The 24,696-nt window shown below is 43.4% G+C and overlaps 1 protein-coding gene across 1 annotated transcript in view; it reads left to right on the forward strand.

Moving 5' to 3' along the window:
* Positions 1-8,777: 8,777 nt before the first annotated feature.
* MYLK4 (myosin light chain kinase family member 4) overlaps positions 8,778-24,696 on the forward strand; it is a 79,585-nt gene continuing 63,666 nt past the window's right edge. The window contains exon 1 of the mRNA XM_055322976.1: positions 8,778-9,048. Within this exon, the coding sequence (XP_055178951.1) occupies positions 8,890-9,048 (159 nt within the window). The 5' untranslated portion in view covers positions 8,778-8,889. The remainder of the gene's footprint in view (positions 9,049-24,696) is intronic.

A 24,696-nucleotide genomic window follows, 5' to 3' on the forward strand; every position in this document is an offset into this window, starting at 1 on the left:
AGAATGTAAACACAAATATACCCTTCCTCCAATTCCAAAAACTAAGAAAATGATGATTCATGCTGCAGAATGGAATTTTTAGAAATTGAGCATGAACACTTTTAGACTTTCCTCCATTGTTTAGAACAGGTAGTCACATAGAAGCATGAATTTTACCTTGTAGCAAGCATTCTATTGTGTGTGTGTGTTTTTAATTTTACCATTAAATAATGGGAGGGAGATATGTATCTGGAAAGGGGGAAGAGGAAGAAAGAATCCTATGGTGGTGGGTTGGAATCAGAAATATGCAAATATGAACTCCTGATTTTTAAAAAATTGTATTTCCTAGCTCTGTCCATGAAGGAACTAGAAGCCATGACACCCCAGTAACAAAGAACCCTCTATGGCCCTTGTCTTAATTTCTAAATACTATTCTTCTCTGAAAGGAACCAGGGCTCCTTTCAGAAATGGCAGATTCTAGAAATAGAGCTGGAAAGGTACAATGTGTGTTTTGAACATCTTGTTATGCCAGAAGGTAGGAAGTACTCAAAAAATAATGGTGGCATGTCAAAAGTACACAGGTGGGTGCTCAGAAGTGCTCCTATGGACCAAATCTGGAGTAATTTGAATATCAACATGAATAATATAGGGAATGCATATTCATTTAAAAAAATTCACTAGTTCATGATGATACTAAAAAGCAAAGGGGACCAGGATGGGGATGGAGAGCTCTTCTCTTAGAGATAAATACCAATTAGTAAACGTAGAAGGAACGATAGAATTAGAACATCACCTTTCAAGAATTGCTGTGATAAGAGTTGATTCGGGCAAAAACAGATACTAAAATCATAGATTGTTGGGGAATGGGGTATCCATAAATTCTCAGAGATGCTTATTCATTCCAAGGAGAAAAGGGGTAGCATTACATTGGAGAAAGATGGCAGATGCCACTTAGATCACCAAATGTCGCGACTGATCACATGCGACATGCTACAAGCTACATGTACCACCTCTTGGGTTGTTCTGAAAGACAAACATCACTTCCATGGTTTTCATGCCCAAGTTTGCCCAGTTCCACACATGAAGAAACAAAGAGGCAATTCAAGTTGAGAGATATTTTGTGAAGAAATAGATCTGGAGTCTCCAACAATATTAATGTCATGAAGGGTTAAAAAAAAAAAGACTGGGTGATTGTTCCCTGAATATATAAAATAATATTTAAAAAGACACGCCAAGACGTGCTGTGTGATTTGTGATTGCATCCTGCTATGTGAGAAAGTGTCTTTATTTCCAGGAGACGTACGCTAACGTATTTAGGGATAAAGCTTCATGAGGTCTGTAACTTACTGTCAGAGAACAGAGATAGTAAACACAGAAAACGCTAGCAGTTGGTGAATCTGTGTAAAGGGTATATGGATATTCATTGTTCTATTTGTGTACATTTTCTATGGGTTTTAAGTTTTAAGAAAAAAAGTCAGAGGAGGGGCACCTGGGTGGTTCAGGCAACTGAGAGTGGGACTCTTGGTTTCGGTCAGGTCAGGATCCCAGGGTCTTGAGATCAAGCCCCATGCAGGCTCTGCACTCAGCTGGGAGTCTGCTTGGGATTCTCTCTCTCTTCCTCTGCTCCTTCCCCCTTCCCTGACTCACATGCACAGGCTCTCTCTTAAATAAGTTTAAAAATTAAAAAAAAAAAAGAAGTCAGAGGAAAGGAAAACTATTTAACAAAAATTATATGAAAGTCACATGAGCTTTGGAAATTTATTCACAAATAGTATTTACGTAGCATTCTTTGTTTCTATTGAATATTCCCTGGATTGTTTAATCCACAGGACGTTACTCAGTGACATGCATTTACAGTTTACAAGAAAGTAAAAAAGGATAGAGCTAGATGAACAAGTTGTGAAATCATTACAGACATAATGAACTAAGACATTATTTAATATTTCTGAAGGAGATTGACTTTTAAATGGTCCCATCTACGTTTTTGTTTAGTTTTTTTTAAGCTCCCCTGTTTTTTATTTTCATTTTTTTTATTGCACAGAATTTAGCTACTTACTCATTATCACTTGGAAATATTAAGGGCCTAATGTAAATATGTCTGGATGTTCTGTAGCATTATTATTTTCCTTGCTCTAAGAATCCAATCTCTGAGTAGAAAGTGAGATAGAGGGGATCCCTGGATGGTGGAGCGGTTTGGCGCCTGCCTTTGGCCCAGGGCGCGATCCTGCAGACCCAGGATCGAATCCCACATCGGGCTCCTGGTGCATGGAGCCTGCTTCTCCCTCTGCCTGTGTCTCTGCCTCTCTCTCTCTCTCTCTCTCTCTCTCTCTCTGTGTGTGTGTGTGACTATCATAAAAAATAATAATAATAAAAAAAGAAAGTGAGATAGATTTCAGTTTTAAGTTGCCATTAATTTTTCTGTTAATAACAAAATCATGCATTACATGGTGTTCATACTAGAAGAGTGAGAGTCTTGACTTTTCGCCACTCACTGTTCCCTACTCCTTTTGGTTGGCCCCAGGTGACCCAACAAGTCTGGGTATAATTTATATCTCTTTGGATCCCAGTCTTGGTCACCTGGAAAAACTGGCCGTAAATGTTCAGTAGTGCTTTGTTCTTTTGTTTTCTTTTAACAAGTTTACTTTTTGTTTGTCATATTATTAGGTTTTCTTTTTTTCTTAATTACCTTATTGAAGTATAATTTACACATGAAATTCACCCACTCTAAGTATATATAATCCAACAGTGTTTTAGGAAACCTAATGAGTCGCACACTTATCACCACAGAACAGTTTTTTAATTTCTATCACCCAATACAATTTTTAAAAATTTCAAAAATTTTATTTTTACTTAAAAAATTTTAACTTTAAATTCAATTAGCCAACATACAGTGCATCATTGGTTTCAGATACAGTGTTCAGTAATTTATCAGTTGCGTATAACACCCAGGGCTCACCACGTCACCTGCCCTGCTTAAGGCTCATCACCCAATTACCACATCCTCCTACCCCCCCCAATAAGATTTTATTTATAGTTACTCCTGTTTCTGCTTTCAGCCCCAGGCAACCACTAATCTATTTTTTGTGTCTATAGATTTGCCTTTTCTGGACATTTCAAACAAATGGAACTATATGGTATGTGATCTTTATTTCTGGCTTTTTTCGCTTAGCACAATGTTTTCGTTTATCCAAATTGCACCAGGGACCAGTATTCCATTCCTTGTTGTTGTTATTATTATTATTATTATTATTTAATATTTATTTATGATAGGCACACAGTGAGAGAGAGAGAGGCAGAGACATAGGCAGAGGGAGAAGCAGGCTCCATGCACTGGGAGCCCGACGTGGGATTAGATCCCGGGTCTCCAGGATCGCACCCTGGGCCAAAGGCAGGCGCTAACCGCTGCGCCACCCAGGGATCCCCATTCCTTGTTATTATTGAGTAGTATTCCATTTGAATGAATGTATCACATTATCTCTTTCTTTTTACTTAACAGAGATGGATATATTGGTTGCCAATTTTTGGCTACTGTGAATAATGCTGCTATGAACATCCATGCACAAAGCTCTGAGAGTTCATGTTTTCATTTCTCTTGGGTAGATACCTAGAAAAAAAATGTTAGATCACATGGGAAGTAATTTTTTAGGAAACTGTCAAACTGTTTTCCAAAACATCTCTACCATTTTACATTCCCACCAACATGTATGGTGAGGATTCCAGTCACTCCACATTCTTCTCATCAGTAACTCTTGTCTTTTAATTGTAGTTCTTCTAGTGGGCATAAAAGGCTATTTAATAGTGATTTTATTTCATTTTTAAAAATTTTTCTTTATTTATTTGACAGAGAGAGCACAAGCAGGGGGAGTGGCAGAGGGAGAGGGAGAAGCAGTTCTCCCCATTGAGCAGGGAGCCCGATGTAGGACTAGATCCCAGGACCCTGGGATCACAACCTGAGCCCAAGGCAGATGCTTAACCAACTAGGCCACCCAGGTGTCCCTTCATTGTGATTGTAATTTGCATCTCCCAACATCTATCTACACATAAAAGTGGATGTTGAACATTTTTTGTTGTGTTCTGTAACCATTTACTTATATATCTTCTTTCATGAAATGTCTTTCAAATCTGTTGTCCATTTTAAAAATTGGATTATTATCATATTGGGGATTTGTAAGAGTTGGTTGTATATTCAGGATACAAATTCTTTTACCAAATGTGTGATTTCACAGTATTTTCCCTAGGTTTGTAATTTGTCTTTTCATTTTCCTATGCTGTCTTTTGAGGAGCAGCTTTTGAATTTCAGTGAAGTGCAATTTATCAGTTTTTGCTTTCATGGCTCATTCTCAGTGGTGGATTTTGAAAGGAAGAAAATTCAATACTTATATGGATAACAGGGATGTCTTTCATTTGCATTTTGGTTTTTGTGAAGATTGTTCCACTTTTATGTGTAAATGTTCAAGAGGCCATGTTGTTCTGGAACAACATTCAGAATCCTATGTACAAATAGAAATTATAAGCAGTATCCAGCCTGATTTGATTTTTTTTAAAATCATTTATTTATGATAGTCACACAGAGAGAGAGAGAGGCAGAGACAAGGCAGAGACATAGGCAGAGGGAGAAGCAGGCTCCATGCACCGGGAGCACGACGTGGGATTCGATCCCGGGTCTCCAGGATCGTGCCCTGGGCCAAAGGCAGGCGCCAAAACGCTGCGCCACCCAGGGATCCCCATCCAGCCTGATTTGAATGCCAGTCAGCACACAGTCATTGGCAAAGCATGGTTTACATGGCTTTTTTTTTTTTTGACAGTACAGTCTCTTGCTAGTTAATAAAAATGTCCCTTGAAAGAATTACAGTTCCCATGGCTCCATGGAATGTGATTTTTCTGAGGTTGGTATTTTTTATTAGGGTTTATAGTTCCAAAATATGAGGGATATCCGGGAAAAGTGTCACTGAGTCTGTTCATAGCCTCACTGTGAACTTCTCCAAGCATATGAACATCTTTAAGACATTCCAATTATTTTATGGGTGTGGACTTAGGATGTTGAGACGAGGCAGATAGATCATAATAGGCATGCATATGTTACCTGTTTTTTTTTTGTTGTTGTTGTTTTGTTTTTTGATGATCAAATACTATACCAGCTGCTTGTCCTCTGTGCTATCAGAAGTTGGAAATAGTGTGACATAGCAGAACTGGACACTGATTCTAATTTTAGAAGACAAGCAGCATGGATTGTTTGAATCAATTTTTCTTTCTTATGATAGACACAATTAAAAAGCTTCTTTCTAGTAATTAATCAACAAATATCTATCAAATACATATTGCACATGGAACTATCTATATGTGATGACTTCCAAATTTGTATCTCCAATCTGGACTTCTTCCCCAAAGTCTAGATTTCCATTTCACAATCTATTCAACTTGGATGTCCTATAGGCCTGCCAAAAACTGAGCTTCTGATTTTTCCCCACAAAAATTACCTCTCCCCACCCCCATATCCTTCTCCATCTTAGTTAATGTCAACTCTGTCATTCAAATGCTCAGGAAAAAGCTGGAAAGTCATCCTTGTCTATCATCATCCTTTCACACCCCAGATCCAATCCATCACAAATTCTGGTGGCTCTAAATGGAGTATGAAATGCTAGATGAGATTCTGACATAGAAGAGGGGAAAACTGACAATGAATGAATGAATGACAACTCCATGAATGAAGCATGGAGTTCAGCATCAGCATTGGTTCATTAATTGTGATAGATGTTGGATGTTAACAATAGGGGAAACTGGGTACAGGGCATAAGGAAACTGCCTGTGCTCTTTTCACTTTTCACCTTTCCTGTAGATCTCAAACTATTCTAAAATAAAACAATTTATTAAGAAAAAAAAAAAAAAGCAAAGGAGCAGATCTTGCTGCTTTCTAGTTCATTGGCACCTGTGGCTGGTTTCCAACCCCCTGAGGGGATGGAAGATCTGATCCTGTTGTTTGGATGGTCTGGATGGAAGTTATGGTCAAATCAGCAGAAGGCTATGCATGTTGTTTTCTCTGGGCAGGAGATTGGTCATTTCATCAGCTTATCACTTTTTTTTTCACAATTTAATTACTCCAAGCAAAATTGATAACCTCAAATCAGTTCACTCTTTTTATAACAATTTTGTTAAATAATTTATCTTTAACAAGTACCTAATTTTGTGTAGTTACTCTTCCTAAAGAGCCAAGCTCTCTAATCCTAGAAAAACACCTATAAATTTTCCTTTTTAAAGATTTTGCCATAATTCTTTATATGTTACTCAAAATGGAAATATATTTTTATATTATATGGAACACATAGATCTGAATTAAGAATAAAAACTGTTTTTCTTTTGGCAAAACAAAATAAATCTAGAGGCTGGTGTTGGTGGGGGGAGGACAGGCATCAGCTAAGGAGCCAAAGAGGTGAAATTTCCAGGTCTCGAAGAATCGGGCGATTGTCTGTTACTAGCTCAGGCAGTTGAGGTTTGATGCCACTCCTGTTAGGAGTCACGGATACACTCCTGTTAGGATCATGTAGGTGGGTTATTTGCACTGGATTCTCCTTTCTTGACTTGTGACAGGCAACCAGGGGAAAACCACGGTGTTGTTTGTAAGGAGAGTTCACGAAAATTCATTCCTGTTTTTTGCAACTCCGCGGACGCTTGAGCCCTCGACCTTTCCTAGAGCTAGAAACTGTTGGAGATATTGCAGATAATTTTAAAGACTGAGAAAATGAAACCTTGCTAAGTGTTTTCCAAAGATCTGTCATACTCTAGATGTGTGTGTCCTAAGTGTCACATGGACAAACAAAGGTGGCTGTGGGATTCCCACACCCAGAATCCTCTTGGCTGGGAGTGACACTTAAATCATCACGAGTCTAAAAGGGGCAGGAGAACAGGGCATCTGATCGCCAAAGGCAAATGCTGCTCGGTAATTCTGAGAGCATTACCACACTGATGAGAAGAAAAGGTGAAGGTGATATTTCATCCACTGTTCCCAGTACATCCTCTCCTTACCTGACCTCTGAAATGGAGCCATTGGCCTTGAAAAGCCTGGCGTCTAAAATTAATATTCTTCTCCATCTGACTAAGAAGGCAACAGCTGAGCAACATGAGATCAAGGATGATATTAGTTTAAACAGGGGCTCAAAGTGGCATTTGAGAGAGAGGATACTTCCTTTCGGAGTGGACACTTGTCTTTTCAGAAGAATTATACCGGCGGAGAGTAAAGACCTTTCCCAGAGAATTGTGTGGTCATTTTGAACTCTGCAAAACTTCCCTTATCTGCTGGAAATTACACTCTGCACCTGAAGTGGTCCAAACCCTAGGATGTCCTCCTATACGTGGTAATTATTTAAAAAAAATTGTTATGACCTCTCACATCTCCTGTTTCTGTGCTGCCTTAAATAACAGGTTGTACCAAACTCCAGGTAGAGTTTAACAGTTGTGACTTCTTTGCAAAGTTATCATACCTTGGACCTGTTTTCTTTTTAACACTAATTCTTACGTGGCTTCCTGCTCCAGCGTGAGTACCATCTGCAATTATGAACTATCTACAAGTCATAGTTGGCTTTGGAAATAGCCTGCACCTGTCTCTTTATTTTAATAACGATTTTTTTTCAGGGCGCTTTGAAGAGATGCCAGGATTGATCTCTAAGGTATTGTAGAGAACTCTGGTTGGTACTACATGCATTTCAGCGTGTTTGACGTAAGGTCTTTGTAAGGCTAAGAAGGATTTTGCAGAGCACTGGATTCTTAATAATTTGGAACCCAAGGTATATATGAGTTTTCTATGTGAGTTGAGAGAATGAAAACTGAAGTTTTGTGGAGAGAATCGCAGATGGTTTTAAATTTGGGAAAAACTAGGGGTGGTGGAGGGGGAGGAGGGCAGGGAGTGGGGGTGAATGGGTGACGGGCACTGAGGGGGACACTTGACGGGATGAGCACTGGGTGTTATTCTGTATGTTGGTAAATTGAACACCAATAAAAATTAATTTATATAAAAAAAAAAGCTGAAAGCAATTTTCAGAAAACCTCCAGCAGGGGGCCTCTGCAATCAGCTGTGGGAACCGTGTCTCTCCCCCAAGCCCCCACACCATCAGGTGTGTAGACACGTGCCTACGTGGCGATCTCTAGGATGGGAGCAGTATTATGCATATTACTTAATCTGTCATGAAAGTATTTCAAGGAAAGCACCACAATTTGAACTCCTTGATACCTAGCAGGTAATGACATTGCAAAGAAAGCTATCTGGGCATCTTATCTGTGCGAGGAGGCAGTAAGGAAATTTCTTTTTAAAAATAAACACCGAACATTTCTGGTGTAGGCAGAGAAGGGCTCTGGAAATGGGCCATCTGGTGCAGATCACGCCCCAGAGGAGGACAAAATTCCCCAGGGGGAAGCACGAGAGACCCCCTCATACAGGCACAAGCCCTTCCCACCGGGGATGGGAGGAGCAAAATCTGCAATCCCAATTAACCCCAATGAAATTTTGTTTTCTATATTTAAATTGGCCACTTGATCTAAATCTTACCTTATGCAACGAGGGCGACAGTCACCCAGTGAAACTGGAGGTGGACTTTTACTGTTTGCTTCTGTAGGAAAAGGTGGGGGAAATAATCCTTTTTTTCTTTCAAAGTTCCGGCATTTGAAACTTGATCTTAACATTTCTCTTCCTAATTTTGGATCTTCTCTCCAGGTCCAAATTCTCACTGGTCATTTTCTTCAAAAGTCAAGTATGTGAATGAGGGATGAGAACTTTGTTTCCTTTTTTTTTTTTTTTTTTTTTTTTACAGTCAAGAGGAAGGCACGCTCAAAGCTCATGATTGTGTCTTAATTTACAAATCAGAGACGGAGGGAGATGAAAACCACACTCCAGACAGTAACTTAATCGGACTTACCACCAGGATGTTAAAAGTGAAGAGGCTGGAAGAAATGAACACATGTTACAACAGTAACAAACTGGAGAAAATGGCCTTTTTCCACTGCATGGAAAAGGTTGAGAAAGTGAAATGTTTTCTAGAAGAAAATTCTAGCGAACAGGATTCAAGATCCGGAAAGAATGAGGTAACTATGGGCTAATTTAGTCTTGTGAAAAGTATCAGTTCTACTTTATCTATTCTTACATGAATCAGTGAATGTAGCCACTTAGCGGACTCATCAAAGTCTATTTTTGTCACTTGTGTGAAGAATTAAGGAATGTGTCTTACAGATAAGACATTTTTCATTGTGTTTCACTGAGGATTACGTGTTGTAGACTATACAAGTGAGTTTGGTAAGAAATTGAGAGGCCTTTGAATATGCATCTCTACCAGCAGCCTGCTCCTCACTGTGGTTAGCGGCTTAGGCGTTATGAGAGGGAACTTCCAGAGACACATTTCTTGAGAAGGATCATTCAAAAGGATGGATTTGGGTGTAAAACTCAGAGAAGCACTATCAGGGGTACAGTCGCTCTGCAGAAGAAGCTTCTCATTTCCTCAAGACTTGGAGCTCCTCATAGTGTAGGTGACATAGCTGTTGACGGTGACGGTCAGATAGGGGATCCCTTATGCCTGGATCCTCATCTGTGCACCACGAGGCCCTGAGCCTGATTCTGGCTCCTTGATCTTTGGCAACTTACTAAACTCAGCCAAGAGGTGGCCTCATCAGAATAATGGGACGATGGCCGTTGAGGAAGTTAGGCGTGATAATGTATATAAAGGACTTAGCACAGATCTGTCACCATGGTAAGCTTTCGAGAAATGTCATCCAGCAATGGTCTCCCCTCCTCTCTTGACTTTGTCAATTCCCACTCTTGGGTCCAGGGAAGCGCGGCTCCCGGCCCAGGGTCGGCCCCGCAGACCTTATTCCAGCACATGCGACTGTTTCGAATGTCTGTCACCTTTCTCTAGACAGTGCTCTCCAAGGTCAACGCCTTGAATCCCTCGTCCTTGGATCTCAGTTGCTGTCCTGGTAGCTGGTGCAGAGGGGGTTCCCCCAAAGGTCTGTGGACCGGACAGAGCCGTACAAGTGAATTCTGCATCCTGGCTGCAGGCGAGGAATGAGTATTTTAAAAGATCAGAGTCTTTTAAAGTGAGTTTTCTCAGGCGGGATGGGGAAACATCTCTCTTTGTCCGACCACTGTTCTGGAAAGCACAGCTTGGAGAGGAAGGGCATTTCTAACGGGGCCAGGCCGATGCCCCTGGGCCGCTGAGTAATCCAGGGCCGAAGAGTCTCTGCAGCGTCAGGGAGTATGGAGTGATAGAACATGCCAGAGAGAAGAGGAGTTGGGATGAAACTTAGGTTTTTTGGGACCTCTACTCTCCCTATGAGTTGATATCTTGTCCAGGATACACCAGAAAGAAATTTCCACAGGCCAAATGGAAGTCACGTATGAAGGACTTCCTTCCTAGGGCTGTTACAATGCAAATGAATTAACAGAAGGATTCCTTTTTCTGTTCATTAATTTCTGTAGGACAGAGAAGACAACTTTGGGTAACTTTGAAATAACCAGCTCCTGGTAATGGTTTATACGGATTTGATGATTTTTCCAGTACTCTTTTTCTCTGGCTTCTGTGAGACAGTTTTTAAAAATTTACTTATTCATTCATTTAATATTTTATAAAGATTGTATTTGTTTATCTATGAGGGACCCAGAGAGAGAGGCAGAGACCCAGGCAGAGGGAGAAGCAGGCTCCCTGCGGGGAGCCCGATGCGGGACTCGATCCCGGGACCCCGGGGTCACGCCCTGAGTCGAAGGCAGCGCTAACCACTGAGCACCCCAGGGGCCCCTGTGATAAACTTTTCAGAAGTAGGAATTGTCTTTGAAGAATGAGGTGGTGCTAAGCTGGAGCAAAAACATTTTAGGAAGAAGCGTTTTTGTGATAAACTGCTCCAGAATATTAGAAATCAAATGATTCGGAAATTAAATATCTTAGATACTTTTGAGGACAAGAATGTTGCTCCTCAGAAAGCCGGAGAGAACATCCTCCGGGCGTAGTCTGAGGTCCTGCAGGTCACGTGGGTCTCCTGGCCTCGCTCCTGTGGTCGCTGATGTGTGGAAGACGGAAGGGAGTGCCTGGTAGCTCCATGTGTCCCATTCAGCTTCTTCTTGGGAAATGGCCAAAGGCCCAGAAGTGTCAGCAATAAATTTCCCTGTCTCTGTCGCTTGCCCTCTGGAGGACGGATGGGACCCAAAGGGGAGACACGGAGCTGTTCTTTCTGTGGCTGCCAGGTGCTGGAGGGCCCAGCTGGCCGGGTCAGTGGGTGCCGGGGTAGGCCACAGGCCTTGGCGGGGGAGAAGGGCATCCCAGCAGCGCGGGTGGCGGCAGGCACGCTCACAGAGCTAGACGGACGGGACGTGTCTCCGTCTTCTTCTGGGGCCACAGGGAGTCTGGACAATATTAGTCCTTTGTCTCCAGGGAAGCATATAAAAAAATACTAGCCGTGATGTGCCCTAAGTGGAGAAAACGCATTCTCCTTTCTCCTCCTTTTATCCCTTCTCTCTTTGAGAAGATTGGCATCGCTGATCACACTAGAAAACTTCACTGTGGTGCCTGGGAAATAGTTTACTCTGCATTTCAGATACTCTAGTGACGTGGAAGCTTTGTTTTGAAGCTTTGAAGAGTAATTTCTTTCTAGAAGAGTCTTTACCCCCTTGTCCAGGCTGGTAAAGCTCAGACTCTTTTTCTTTTCACGCTCTTAACTGGGTTTTCCTATGTCACTCGTTTTTCTTCCGTTAGGTTAATTTTAGCTTTCTTTCTTTTCCTCTATTTTTTGTTGAATTTGTTAAATGCCACACATTCCACTTTTCTCCTCTGTTTTGTTCACCTCATTTTTCTACTTCCCTTTTTATTCTGTTTCCTAATGACTTTTCTCATTTTATTATAGTCTAAAGGGTGTTCAAATCCCCTAAATCGTGTAGAGTTCTAAAGCTTTTTAGCAGATATGCCATAATAAAACGGCCTAAACCCACATATTATGGTGTTGAAATAGACTAAAACACAAGAAAATTAATCTGCTACATACAAGTGATGAGCTTACTAAGTACTCATAAACGATCAATGACTCTCATAGCTATAATTAGTATCATTTTTATATAATCAAATCCAGGTTTTCCTCTTTCTTTTCTTTTCTTTTTTTTTTAAGATTTTATTTATTTATTCACAACACACACACACACACAGAGAGAGAGAGAGAGGGGCAGAGACACAGGCAGAGGGAGAAGCAGGCTCCATGCAGGGAGCCCGACGTGGGACTCCATCCCAGGTCTCCAGGATCAGGCCCTGGGCTGAAGGCGGCGCTAAACCGCTGAGCCACCCGGGCTGCCTTTCTTCTTTCTTTTTTAAAAATATTTAATTTATTTATTCCTGAGAGACACACGGAGAGAGGCAGAGACTCAGGCAGAGGGAGAAGCAGGTTCCCCAATGTGGGACTCGATCCCGGGACCCCGGGGTCACGACCTGAGCTGAAGGCAGATGCTCAATCACTGAGCCACCTGAGCGTCCCCCAGGTTTTCTTCTTTAGTTAGTTCTCCATTACCTGTATAAATAGCCCCCTGCCACACTTCTCTTAGATACAATTTACTGTTTAACACACACACACACACACACACTTTATTTGTTTAATAAAAGACAGAAGGGCCAGACAAGTGAAGTTCTACTCTCCCATTTGGTTGTTTTTCCTCCCCTTTGCCCCCCTTCACTGATTATACACATACCTACTTTTTAATACCCAACCTCCTTGTCCTTTGGCTTCTCCCCACCTCCCTATAGGACCCTGGTACCTAACCCCCACCTGAAAGGCATGGTCCCAACCAGGGGGTAAGGCGGTGCTGTCAGGGGAGAAATAAGGGCGGCCCCGACAGAGGCAGAATGTTGAAATGCCTGCTACCAATGCTCCAAAGACCAAACAAAACAAAATATTTATCGGCAGGATGTGAATAGGATAGAGTGGGTTGGAGCAAAGCGCGGCTCTCCCTGTTTTGATGGCAGTTGGCGTGCCTAACGGCAGATGGCATTTCCTGACTGACCGCCGTGACATCGTACATCAGTGGTGCTCCTGGTGAGTTGCTTAGAGATCAAAATAACGTGGCCAGGGGGGCAGTTCTGCAATGTTTAAAGTTGCATTTCGCACCCCCCGTCTCCGCTCCTCACCCGTAGGGCAGGAAAGAGCTCCCTGGCAGCGGCCCCCCTCTGGGCAGATGCCCCTTTCAGTGGTGCTAATCGTCCTTGAACCGGGGACAAGCGCATCTGAGTTGGTGTCAGTTGTCACCAGCGAGTGTCCCTCTGGCCCTACACCTGTTTCGGATCCGTCACACAGGCCCTCGGAGTTTTCCTTTAAAGAGGCCGAGGATCTGTTGATCGTGGAGCTGGAAGCCCGCACCACAGGGGCCTGCAGGGGCCTGTGCCGCTCCTCGGCCGGAGCGAGTTGGGCATGTGCCAGGCCCTGTGCTGGGTTGGGGGGCGAGGGGCACGTCAGCCCAGCCTCTTGCACAGCCGCTCCTGGAGATCACGCTGGCCAGAGTGTGTCACGAGCACGTGCCCGGCCCTGTGCTAGGTGTGTGTGTTTGGGGGGGAACAAGGGGCACATCATCCCAGCCTGTTGCACAGCCGCTCCTGGAGATCGCACTGGCTGGAGTGTATCAGGAGCATGTGCCAGGCCCTGTGCTGGGTCGGGGGGCAAGGGGCACGTCAGCCCAGCCTCTTGTACAGCCGCTCCTGGAGATCACGCTGCCTGGAGCGTGTCAAGCATGTGCCAGGCCCTGTGCTGGGTCGGGGGGCGAGGGGCACGTCAGCCCAGCCTCTTCTCCAGCTGAGATCGCACTTGGCGCTCAGAAGAAAAGGCACCTGGCCCGCAGGTAGCATGTGCCCCGCCTCGCCTCCCTTCCTCCCCTGGCGTGTGTGCCAGTGCGGGATGGCCCGGAGGTCACAGGCAGGCTGCTGTCCCAGAGGACACGCAGGTAGTGACCTCGCTGTTAACTAGGACATCCTCTAGCTGTGCTAGTTCCCCTTGCACACTCGGTTTCCAGCAGGGAGCGGTGCCTGCCAAGGGGAGGAAGGCGCGGCCTCTTAACCGGTGCCCAAGACTCCCTGCCGAGGAGCGGGTGGCCCGAGGGACATGTGGCACATCTCAACATTCCAAACACTTGCCCCAACCTTCGGGGAACCCAAAGCAGCCCCTCCTGGTGCATGCGAAAGGCGGCCGTCCACTTCTGTCCTGGGGGCTGAACAATGTCAGCCTCTTTCCAACCCCTTCCTGCGTATACGACCTAATTATGAAGATGAAATGACACAAAAGCAAAACTTCCGTGTCCCCCACCCCCCATCACGTCTATGGCAAAGGCAGAATCCGAGGAGGGGCCGCCTCCCCCGGGGAGCCCTCCGGCCTGTGCACCCCTCCCCTGGAGCCCTTGCCGGCTCAGCCTTTCACGTGATGCCGCAGCTATTCCAGGAATGGAATTCGGTGGGGACGATAGTACAATTCCAAAGGAAGAGAAATAATGCAGATTCTCGGGATTTTAGCCCTTCCCAAGAGAGGGTGTTCATGTCTGGGTGAACAGCTCTCCCCACGGATTTCATTCTTTTCCCAATTAGCATAAGATACGTTATTTTCAAGGCGGTATAAAACCTTCTGGAAGGTGCTACAGACACCAGCCTGAATCACATGAAGGGGATTTACAGCCATGTGCTGTGCTTCAGCTTTGTTTTATGACCATCTCCTCCCCTCGAGGGGCTTTTAGGCTTTTCTCCCCCTCCTGGAGCCCCTCTCTTGAAATCTTAACACCACGGATATACCATGTACCTGTGTACATATTACAGGTGTATCTGTGCTTTATATATAAAAAGAATGCACTGTTTTCACTCCCCCCCAAAGAACTAATTTTACCTCCTTGGGGGGTGATATTACCCTTATTGAGAACGTGCGCATTTCTCTAGGGGAGCTGGGCAGCATATCCGTGTCCCCGTAAGCAGATGCCTGCTTTATGTTTACTCAACAAGAAACCACCAGCTCAGCAGCAGCATCCTGGTGGTGCTGGAGGACGGAGAGCTCCAGGCTTTCACAATGGCCCTGAGCCTTTCCCTGGGACCCTGACTCAGTAAGTTAAGTCCACGTTCACAGGAGTCGCCAGACCTTGGGGTGGTTTATTATCTGATCTATCTTAGTTGAGGACAAGGTAAAAGAGATGGGAGAAAGACGGATAGACAGGAACGGACTTTTTTTTTTTTAAAGTAAGATCATAAAACATTCTAATCTCTTTAGGTCTGACCTCATGTCACCATTAGGTTTGTGTTTTCAGACTTGGTCACTGTTGTCCGAGCATTACTCATTTTTGGCTGCTTAACCGATCTCCTAGGGGAAATGCCACTAGGGCTTTCATCTTCTATATGGAAAAGAATGAGTTATTCACTCAAGCTCTCAGAACGTAGCCCTCTAGTGTTTCCCAGAGACAAGGTCAACAAGATATATGGGCTAATTGGGAGTGTTGTGGGTATGTATTTCAAAAAGTCTTTGCAACTTTTTAACTGTTAAGAAAACGTCTCTTAAGTTAGATTTTGTATCCTATTACTTTTTTCCCCCATTGTTGATGGTTATTTAGAAATGTGGGCAATCTATTGTCTTAGAAATTCCTGCAAGTGCAGAAGTTTTAGGAACTGGCTTTTATAGGAGCATCAGAGAGTCCTAATTGTCATATTAATGTACTCTGTACCCATAGAACATAAAAATGTTGTGTTTGTAATACAGGCATAGGGATATCCATGGAACATAAAACAACTGAAAGATTTTCCCCAATACATTGGGTATAAATGTATATAAAATGCTTTACTTGCCCATGTAAAGTTCTGGGTGTCCTAGATCAAACACACAGATAAGTCATGTTGTTTGTGTCATTTCAGGTCCTCAGGGTAAGTAAAGTTTTACAATATGTGTTATAATATGAGAAAAATATCTCATTTTCTCTAGAAGTTAAAGCAATGTAGTAAAAAACATATAAATACTGCAAACAAGTCTGTTTTCCTAAGTAGGAAAATGCTTAGCATACTTGATAGCGAAACTCACCAACAACATTATAGTTGTAAAAAGCATATTGAGCTATTAGTGTTTCCCAGAGTTGTTCACATACCACCTTCATGGCTTTTGCTGTATCTGCATGCTGCTTTAACCTCTTTAACCTCTATCAATATTTTCACGTATCAAGTCATTTAAAATTTTTTTGCAAAAGCAACAATAGAGTGAAATCATGGTTTTGATATGCCTATTATAGATTTTTCAAATACACAGTAAATACACTTACATACATACATTTTAAAAATGTTTTATTCATTTACAACCTAAAATCACCCCAAATCCCTAACACTGAGGTGATCCCACTTCAGTCTCTGGACACGTAGACTCAGGAAGCTCTTTCAGGCTTTTTGCCTGTGCCACTTGATACTTTTAACTCTATTTCTCATTTTCTGCTCACTGTGTAGTGACAATAACAAAGACTGGGGAAGCTGATGATAAGCAGACAGCAGTGGAGAGAAGAGAAATCCAAAGTCTTCCCTCTAGATAGCAGATACACGGAAAATTGATAGTAGGTAAAGTCTATGCAGCTCTTCTTACGTGCCTGGACCCGTGTTCTCCACTTTGTTGCTCTTGAAGTCCCATCAGAAGGCAGAACTGAGACAAAAGCGCACGTTTAGACCGTTTGTTTTTGGAACTGACTTCAGCAAATAGAAGTGGTGGCCTGAGGAGAGTGAAATAGAGAAGGAAAGAGACCCAGCACCTCACATTGCTAAGCTGACTACTGTCAGGTAGGATGACCTCAGAGCTGTCCACCCCTAGGACTGGGGGGCAGATAACACTGATTCACTGGCTCATCCCCACTGGTCAAGAGCTATCCTATCGGGTGACTGACCCCCTGGCACTTTCAGTTGCATGTAGGTGATCACTGGTTCCCAAGGGCGTCCCACATGCTTGAACCTCATTTACACCTTTGACCTCAGGAAGAGTGTCCGATTTGCTAGTCCATTGATTATGTAGGAATGATATGTGCTCATTTGGATACACCTGCACACACCTGCAGTATAATCCACGGCTCGTGGCTTCATCCACTCAGGGGTTCTGATGAGCCCAGGTAATTGTGGCATTTCCATAATGAATGGGACACTAAAGACCTGTGCCCTAGGAAGGAGGCTGTGACTCAAAGATTAGGAACCTAGAGACATAGTTCTTAAGGGGCCTTTGGTGGTCAGCTCATTCCAATCCTTCTTTGAAGGGAAGACTCAAAGTCCAAGAGAGGTAAACTGGACTTGCCCAAGATTCATTACATGGAGGGACTGATCTTTCCTAAGGTCAGAATTACCCTTCCAGCCCTGTTTTCCATATTGCTCTTTGCATATTTTGTTTTATTAGTGCCAGCCCTTTTGGGCGAGCAGGTGGGCAGCACTTTGCATGATTGCTGTTAAGGTTCCCTGTTGGCCATTTCCCAGCAGGCACAGCACCGCACAGCAGGTATCCCAGGTTGGCTCCACCAGGAGCAGGGCAGCTTTTCAGGTCCTGCAGGTCTGCCTCAAAGGATGGCTGGCCAACAGCCAGGCCCACTGGCATCTTGCCGTGGCACCATCTCTTTCTAGGCAGGAGCATCCTGTCTTCTTAACTTTCCTGCGCCTCAGGCTCTCCCTTTATGAACAATTCCCCCAAGGCTTCAGCTCCGGAGCTGGGAATCTGAGCTGCAAGGAGCCCAGTAAGAAGGCTCAGACTGTGACAGAGCAGGTTTAATGCTCCCGTCAGTGGCCAGGTGTCAGAAAATTCTAAAGCAAGGCAACCACTAGGCTGGAATGAAGGGTGTGTGAGCCCAACCTCTGATTTGTCTATTAGACCTTTAGCTTCTAGTGTTGGCATCCCAAATATAAGCAGTGAAAAAAAAATTTAGATTTCTTTTTTCTGTTTTACTTTTTATATGGTTTGAGGCTTATCGGAACTAATTGGGGTGAGGGGTAAGTACAGAAATGAATTATAGAGACAAGATTTTAATTCATAACTGTATTTTTCCTGTGTCCTTGAGAATGACTTTAACTTCTATGCAATATAAATGCTTTTATAATAGCATTTCCCCATATCCAGTCATCCAACTCTTTTTTAAAAAAGATATATATATATATATATATATATATATATATTTTAGAGAGGGAAAGTGCGAGCAGAAGGAGGGGCAAAGGGAAAGGGAGAGAGAGAGAGACCTTAAGCAATCTCCCCACGGAGTGGGAAGCCCCATGCAGGGCTCTACTTCATGACCCCGAGTCATGACCTGAGCTGAAATCAAGTTGGATGCTGAACCGACGGAGCCCCCCAGGCACCCCCAGCCATATGATTCTACGTAGAGTTTTGCTCTGTGGAGTGTGAAGGGGTATCCGTGGAGTTTTTAAGCTGCAGAGTTCTGAGGAAGCATAATAATCAACCTCTGCGAGCATTGTTCTATCACTCTAGTCCAGAGCATCTGTCATTCTAGGGTCCCACTTGTAGCTTGGACATCTTTGTCTCTAGCATATATTTGGTTTAGAGGATGGTTTCTGATTCTGAAAGGGGTTTTGAGCTCCCTTGGACACTGGAGGATAAGAGGGGAGGAACTAGCAGGAGCTGAATATTTTATTTGGAGCTTCTAAGTCTTCTAGAATCTGCCGGAGGCCTTTGCACTCATATTCCTTCAGTTCTCCAGAAAGTATCACAAGTGTGGCCTCAGAAAGTGCTCATCACCCATCCCAGCTGAAACCTTAAGGAAGGTCCCAGCAGCCCTGGGTGTTTTCCCAAACTGCCGGAGGAAGAGAAGCAAGGGGATGGAACAGGCAAGGGGAACACTTGATGAACCTACCCTGTTCAGCACTGTCTTTCATCGGAACATCAGCCACTAGGCCAGCAGTTCTCAAAGTGAAATCCTTGGAACCCCTAGGGGAACACTAAGACTCTTTCAGAGGTCTGCAAGTCCAAAACTATTTTCATAGTAATTTAAATTCTTGGCCTTTACACTGCATTGACATTTGCACTGATGATAAACAGGCAATGGTGGGCAAAACTGCTAGCACCTCAGCACAAAATAAGGCATTATTGTGTCCTGGTAATCATTGCATTTTTCACCAGCAGACAGTTGAAACTTTTGTTCTGTGTTTTTTCTTTTTAAAAGATTTTATTTATTTATTCATGAGAGACACACAGAGAGAGGCAGAGACACAGGCAGAGGGAGAAGCAGGCTCCATGCAGGGAGCCTGATTTGGGACACCATCCCGGGTCCCCAGGATCACGCCCTGGGCCAAAGGTGGTGCTAAACCACTGAGCCCCCCCCACCGGCTGCCCTGTTCTGTTTTGTTTTTAAAAGAGCCAGTCTTCCTTAAAAAAATGTACTTGATGAAACAGGAATGTATATGTATTTAATCAGCTTGTATCAAAGTTATTTAGACAGTTGTGCTTACGTTCTATATTAATCTACTCAATAAAGAATTACTGAGTTTCTATAGCAGGAGGACACTGGGACTGTCCCGTAGTTGTCGCAGACTACGACTCTGGTTTGGAGGGTAGATACTTGAAACCCAGGGACACAAGCAGTTTCACGCATTGATGTTCACCGATGTGTCGAAAAGAGGCAGAGTCAGAAGAAACATGATTCTTCATTTAAGGGTAAACACAGAATATGCATTTAGGTTGCAAATGGCTCTTTTCTGTTGAGTCTGAGCTCCACGTACTAGAGATGTTTTATGTTAGGATCTCCCTTTAGGCCACTTGGCAATCTGTAGTTATTTAGAAATTCAAAAATGCATAATGACCTGTGTTAGGTCCCAATCTTCAGGAATAAGTATGTTGAATTAATATGACAACATAGGTAGGTTTCTACATTCTTAAGGCTGTGTTTGCACTTACCTGTTTAGGATTTAGGCTTTAACTTGGGTCTATTTATTTATTTATTTATTGAACAAGCCCGTGAGTGGCCCTCACTGTGTGCCAGACCCCATTCTAAGCAATTTCCAAATAAGAATTCATTTAAACCTTGTAGGCAGCACCCTGATTGGGTCCACGGATACTAGTGATTGCTTAGTGGGCCCCACGCACTACGTTAAGAACTTTTCATCCAGCATCTCAGTTAATCCTCAATGGTTCAATGACTTTGTATAATTATTACCTCCATTTTATAGATGTGTAAACTGAGGTTTAATGACATCAGGTAGTTGTTCAGTTATAGTCATATAACTGAAGACCATGATATCTCTTCTGGGGTTAGCTTGCCCAATCACTTGAAAAAAGAGAATGGAATTTATTTGAAGAAAATGGAGCTGTATTTTAATTTTTTTTGCATGAGATGGGAAATATTCGAAAGCAAATCATCCTTGATGAGTTTTCTAGGGACAGTCTTTTTTTTTTTTAAGATTTTATTTATTTATTCATGAGAGACAGAGAGAGAGAGAGAGAGAGGCAGAGACACAGGCAGAGGGAGATGCAGGCTCCATGCAGGGAGCCCGATGTGGGACATGATCCTGGGTCTCCAGGATCACGCCCTGGGCTGAAGGCAGGCGCTAAACTGCTGAGCCACCTAGGGGTCCCCTCTAGGGACAGTTTGTATTCTCTCCACATTATCTGAAATATAATTTACATTCGGTGATTGTTTCGCTTGTTTGTTCTATTGCTCTGTGCAAACCCAGCCAGAGTGGTTGGATAAAAAGTCGGGTTTCCTCTGCTCGACACAGGCTGGCTCTTCTCTGGAAGTTCGATGCGACAGTGTCCTCTAGTGGGGAGAGCCTGCAAGCATCACTGCGGCAGTGCGGGGAGGTCACAGATCCTGCTCATTGTAGGAACCGTGTCTTGGGGCTGCAGTCCGGCATCTGCACGTGTAGGTCCATGCAACAGCAGAAGCCAGGAGAGAATATCCTGGAGCTAAAGATCCTCTGCAACATATAGTAAGGCTGGAAAATGATAAGCTAAAGTAACTTCATTGTAATGATACAGCACACTGCACCCAAAATATATGTTAATTGGCTGTTAGGTTATTGATAAGGCTTCTGGTCAACAGTAGGCTATTGGTAACTAAGTTTTGGGGGAGCCAAAAGTCATACGTGGATTTTTGACTGTGTCAGCGGCCCCGATCCCACGTTGTTCAAGGGTCAACTGTATCTGATGTGGAGAAGGATTTAATAAGATGGGCTTGATAGAACATGAGAGAAGGGAGAGGGCATTTATTTTATCAGACACATATTATTCAATATGCCACAGAGCCAGGCAATGTGTGGCTCAGTCGAACCTGGCACAGCTACAGTGGGCAAAGATTTACCAACTCTCAAATTATAGCAAGTACCACCAGTGATATGACAAAAGAGGAAGGAGGCGCCACTGGTGTCCTGTCCGGGACCTTCATCTCTTGATATTTCGAATAGCGAATGACTACCCCCGACTTGTCTAGCTGTTGGATGCCACCGGAGAAGCTGTGTTCCCTACCTCTCAATTCTCCGACCCTGTTCCCCGAGAACCATCCCTGGTGCCAAGCTCAGGGGGCCACACACAGTTGACCAACAGGGCTGTATCTCCCGGTGAAGTTAAAGTTACTGGAGGATGGAGGGAAGAATGGGAAGTCATCAGACATAATCCTTGACTCCGAAAGATAATGACCTCTAATTGAATCTTATTGGTCTATTTCCAATTATTCTACTTTAATCTCTGGGTTTGCATGATCATATCATCCTAAGTGGGATGATTAATGCTATTCCCCAACATCAGATTGGAAATTCTCAATGCATGTTACAACATTAAAAGCTCTGAGAGGTCCCCCGTTAACACAGCACAGCCATTTCAACCAGGCCCATGGGAAACATTCAATAAATGAATGAAACATTATCTGAAACATTATTAGCATTCTCATCTCTCCTAAGAGCTTTCAAAATTCATCTGGCCACTGAACTCTTCTGTTTCCTGACTCGTATTCACATCTCAGGGTGCCATAGGATGTACCTTGGGGAATGCTGGTTTAGAGAGGATCCATTATTGACTCTGGTATCAAATTGACCCAGATTCAGATCCTCATGGGACCCCTTACCAGCTGTGTGACCTTAGTCATTTAACCTGAATGTCTGTCCCTGGTTCAGCATCATGGGTCAGAATGCCTACGTTGCAGAATAATTGAGAGGATTACATTAGCTCATCCATCTGTTAGCAAGTAGCTTGGTGCCTGGCACATTCAATATCTGCTCCCACTTCTTTATGTTCACCATGCCTTCCCTCATTCTTCCTCCTCTTCTCTACCTTTAGAAATCCTTCCTGTCCTTCAAGGTCAGATTCAAATCCCACCATAGTTGATTCTAATCTGACATCCCACCTCCTCCCCGCCCCCACCAAGCTTGCCTTGACTACATCATCCTTTACACCATTTAAATAACAGGTGTGTGGCAATTTTCGTGTCCTTTCTGGTAATAATTGTCTTATAGGTTGGGCCTTTGCTCCTAAAAAACTTGGGCTCCTTCCCTATGGGGATTATTCCCTAGATTTCTTCATTTCCTTCTTAGCAACTGGGTTATGCATGTCCATTTCCATTTGTGCTCTAGTTATCACCAACACATTTTAGGAACAATTTCATATTTTAAGCCTTAGATGCGAAGATGATTATTAATATATGTATGTCAAACACTTAAACGAAGTAGTGAGTAGAATTCCACATAGAAGAATATTTGGAATGATATTGGTGTTTGACATTTTCCCTGAAATTTCCGAGAGGATGTGCTTGAATGAAACGTTAATCATTTCGAGGCTGGCAGAGTCAATTTTGAGAGATCAGTGTGATCTGATATACTCCAGCATTCTTCATTTACTCCCAGATCAGAGTGTCTGCAAAAAGAGAATACCAAGTTCTGGGTGCTCTCTGCCTCCTTCTGAAGAAGAACGCAGTCTGCTTCCTCCTTCTTTCAAGTCAAAATCTGTCCATCCGCTTGTACTCTGAAATGGCTCTAATAAAGTTGAGTGAAAGTTGTTTATAATTATATCCAAGGGACATTGCATAGATTCTGAAGCCTTTTTGGAGTTAATTATCCAATAAAAAGTAAGCCAATTTGAACACAGTTTTTATTTATTTTTTGTTGCTTTTATATAGTGTAATCCTTAATGGTTGCTGTTTATGTGCGATGAAGATGGTCATTTGCCAAAAACCAGAATCTTACTGTTCAAAGCGTCTGTGACTTGTCAGCATCTCCTGGGAACTTGTTAAGAGATACAGACTCTTAGGTCCCAACCAGACCTACTAAAAAGGAATGCATTTTAATAAGGTCCCTGGATGATTCACATGCATGTTGAAGTCTGAGATGCACTAGAATATTCGTCACCTCCCACAATTGAAAAGTGAAGGGTTAATTGGTTTATTGCAAAAAATTGCTGAAAGAAAAATAAACATTTATTATTGCCCTTATGAGTATATGCTTACCTAAGTAATATATATGTGTTTTACACGCATACACATGCATGTCTATTCAGGACATATACGTGTATGTATGTATCCTCCAAGGGGTCTCTCCGGCTGCTTCTTGGGAACCAGGCAATATCCTTTCTTGAACATTTTATGAGAATATTTTCCTTGATAAAATAAATATGTCTAATAATAGTTCTTTCCATTAGATTTCCCAGGCAGACAAAATATGAAGCTTGCATTCTGGCCAGTGAGATTAGCTGGGTGAGAGAGCATGTGAAGTGCCAGGAATGGCCTGCTTTCTCTGCGAAGGTCACTCTGGTCCTCTCAGAGACGGGCGTGGACATCAAGTTCCTTGCCCGTTCGGGAGGTTGTCGCCCTCTGATGGGACTCTGCGTCATGGAAATCCCTTGGTCTGTTCTCGTCGGCAAAGCAACAGGCGGTTTAACTGAAAGCCACATACGTGCTGAGTAAAGACTCCTCTGTGAGAGTCTATCTGGCAACGGGTTAGTTTTGCAGGTGCTTTCTAGCACGTAGACGCGCGTCCTTGTGGTGTGGAGCAGCCGGACCCAGGGTGTTGCACCGTCGCTGGTTTTAGGATGGCTTTCGGTTCAGAGGCTCTCAGGGTCACGTGGGAAGATCATTGGTGTCTGGAGTTAGTGGGTCCATCTGGCCTTTGCCACTCACGGTAGATGCGTGACCTTGACTCTGAGCACGTTATGTAACTCTCTGATGATTTGTTTATCTGGGATGAGAGATGCTGTTCGAAGGCAGTAGTTCCCAAACTGTCTTGAGGATGAGAATCACCTGGGGGGCTTGGTGAACGTCCAGATCCCCATCCCTTCGGAAGCCCCGGAGGCGGTATCTCCATGAGGGGAGCTTGGGAATCTGTGTTTCTAATAACCCTCCGAGGGACTCTGATGAGAGGTGTGGTTAGCGCCACTCTGGGGAAGTGCTCCCTTGCCTTCTTCTAACCCTAAACTTGTTCGTATCAGCAGGTGCCGGTTGGCAACTAAGAAGGTGATGTTGTGACTATAAAAATACACTGAACTCCGGCCTGAGTACTCATCATCTCTACCTCTTACAGCTTAGTCTCGTGACCACTTGAGTTTCCTTCTCTACACAATAAGGTGATAATAATACACACATATTAGATGATTTTTGTTCTGAGTCGATCTGCCTACCTGTCAGCTGATTCTATAGAGCTTCTTGGCCTTCCTAGTGTTTGTTTGGTCTCTGGGGATTATGAATTCATGGAAAATTGTGGGAAACTATAGTTTTTACATACATATTTCCATGTCCACCGTTTACTCTTCAATCTTTGT

Source organism: Nyctereutes procyonoides, unplaced genomic scaffold, assembly GCF_905146905.1.
Source record: "Nyctereutes procyonoides isolate TBG_1078 unplaced genomic scaffold, NYPRO_anot_genome, whole genome shotgun sequence".
In the NCBI taxonomy this organism is placed as follows: domain Eukaryota; kingdom Metazoa; phylum Chordata; class Mammalia; order Carnivora; family Canidae; genus Nyctereutes; species Nyctereutes procyonoides.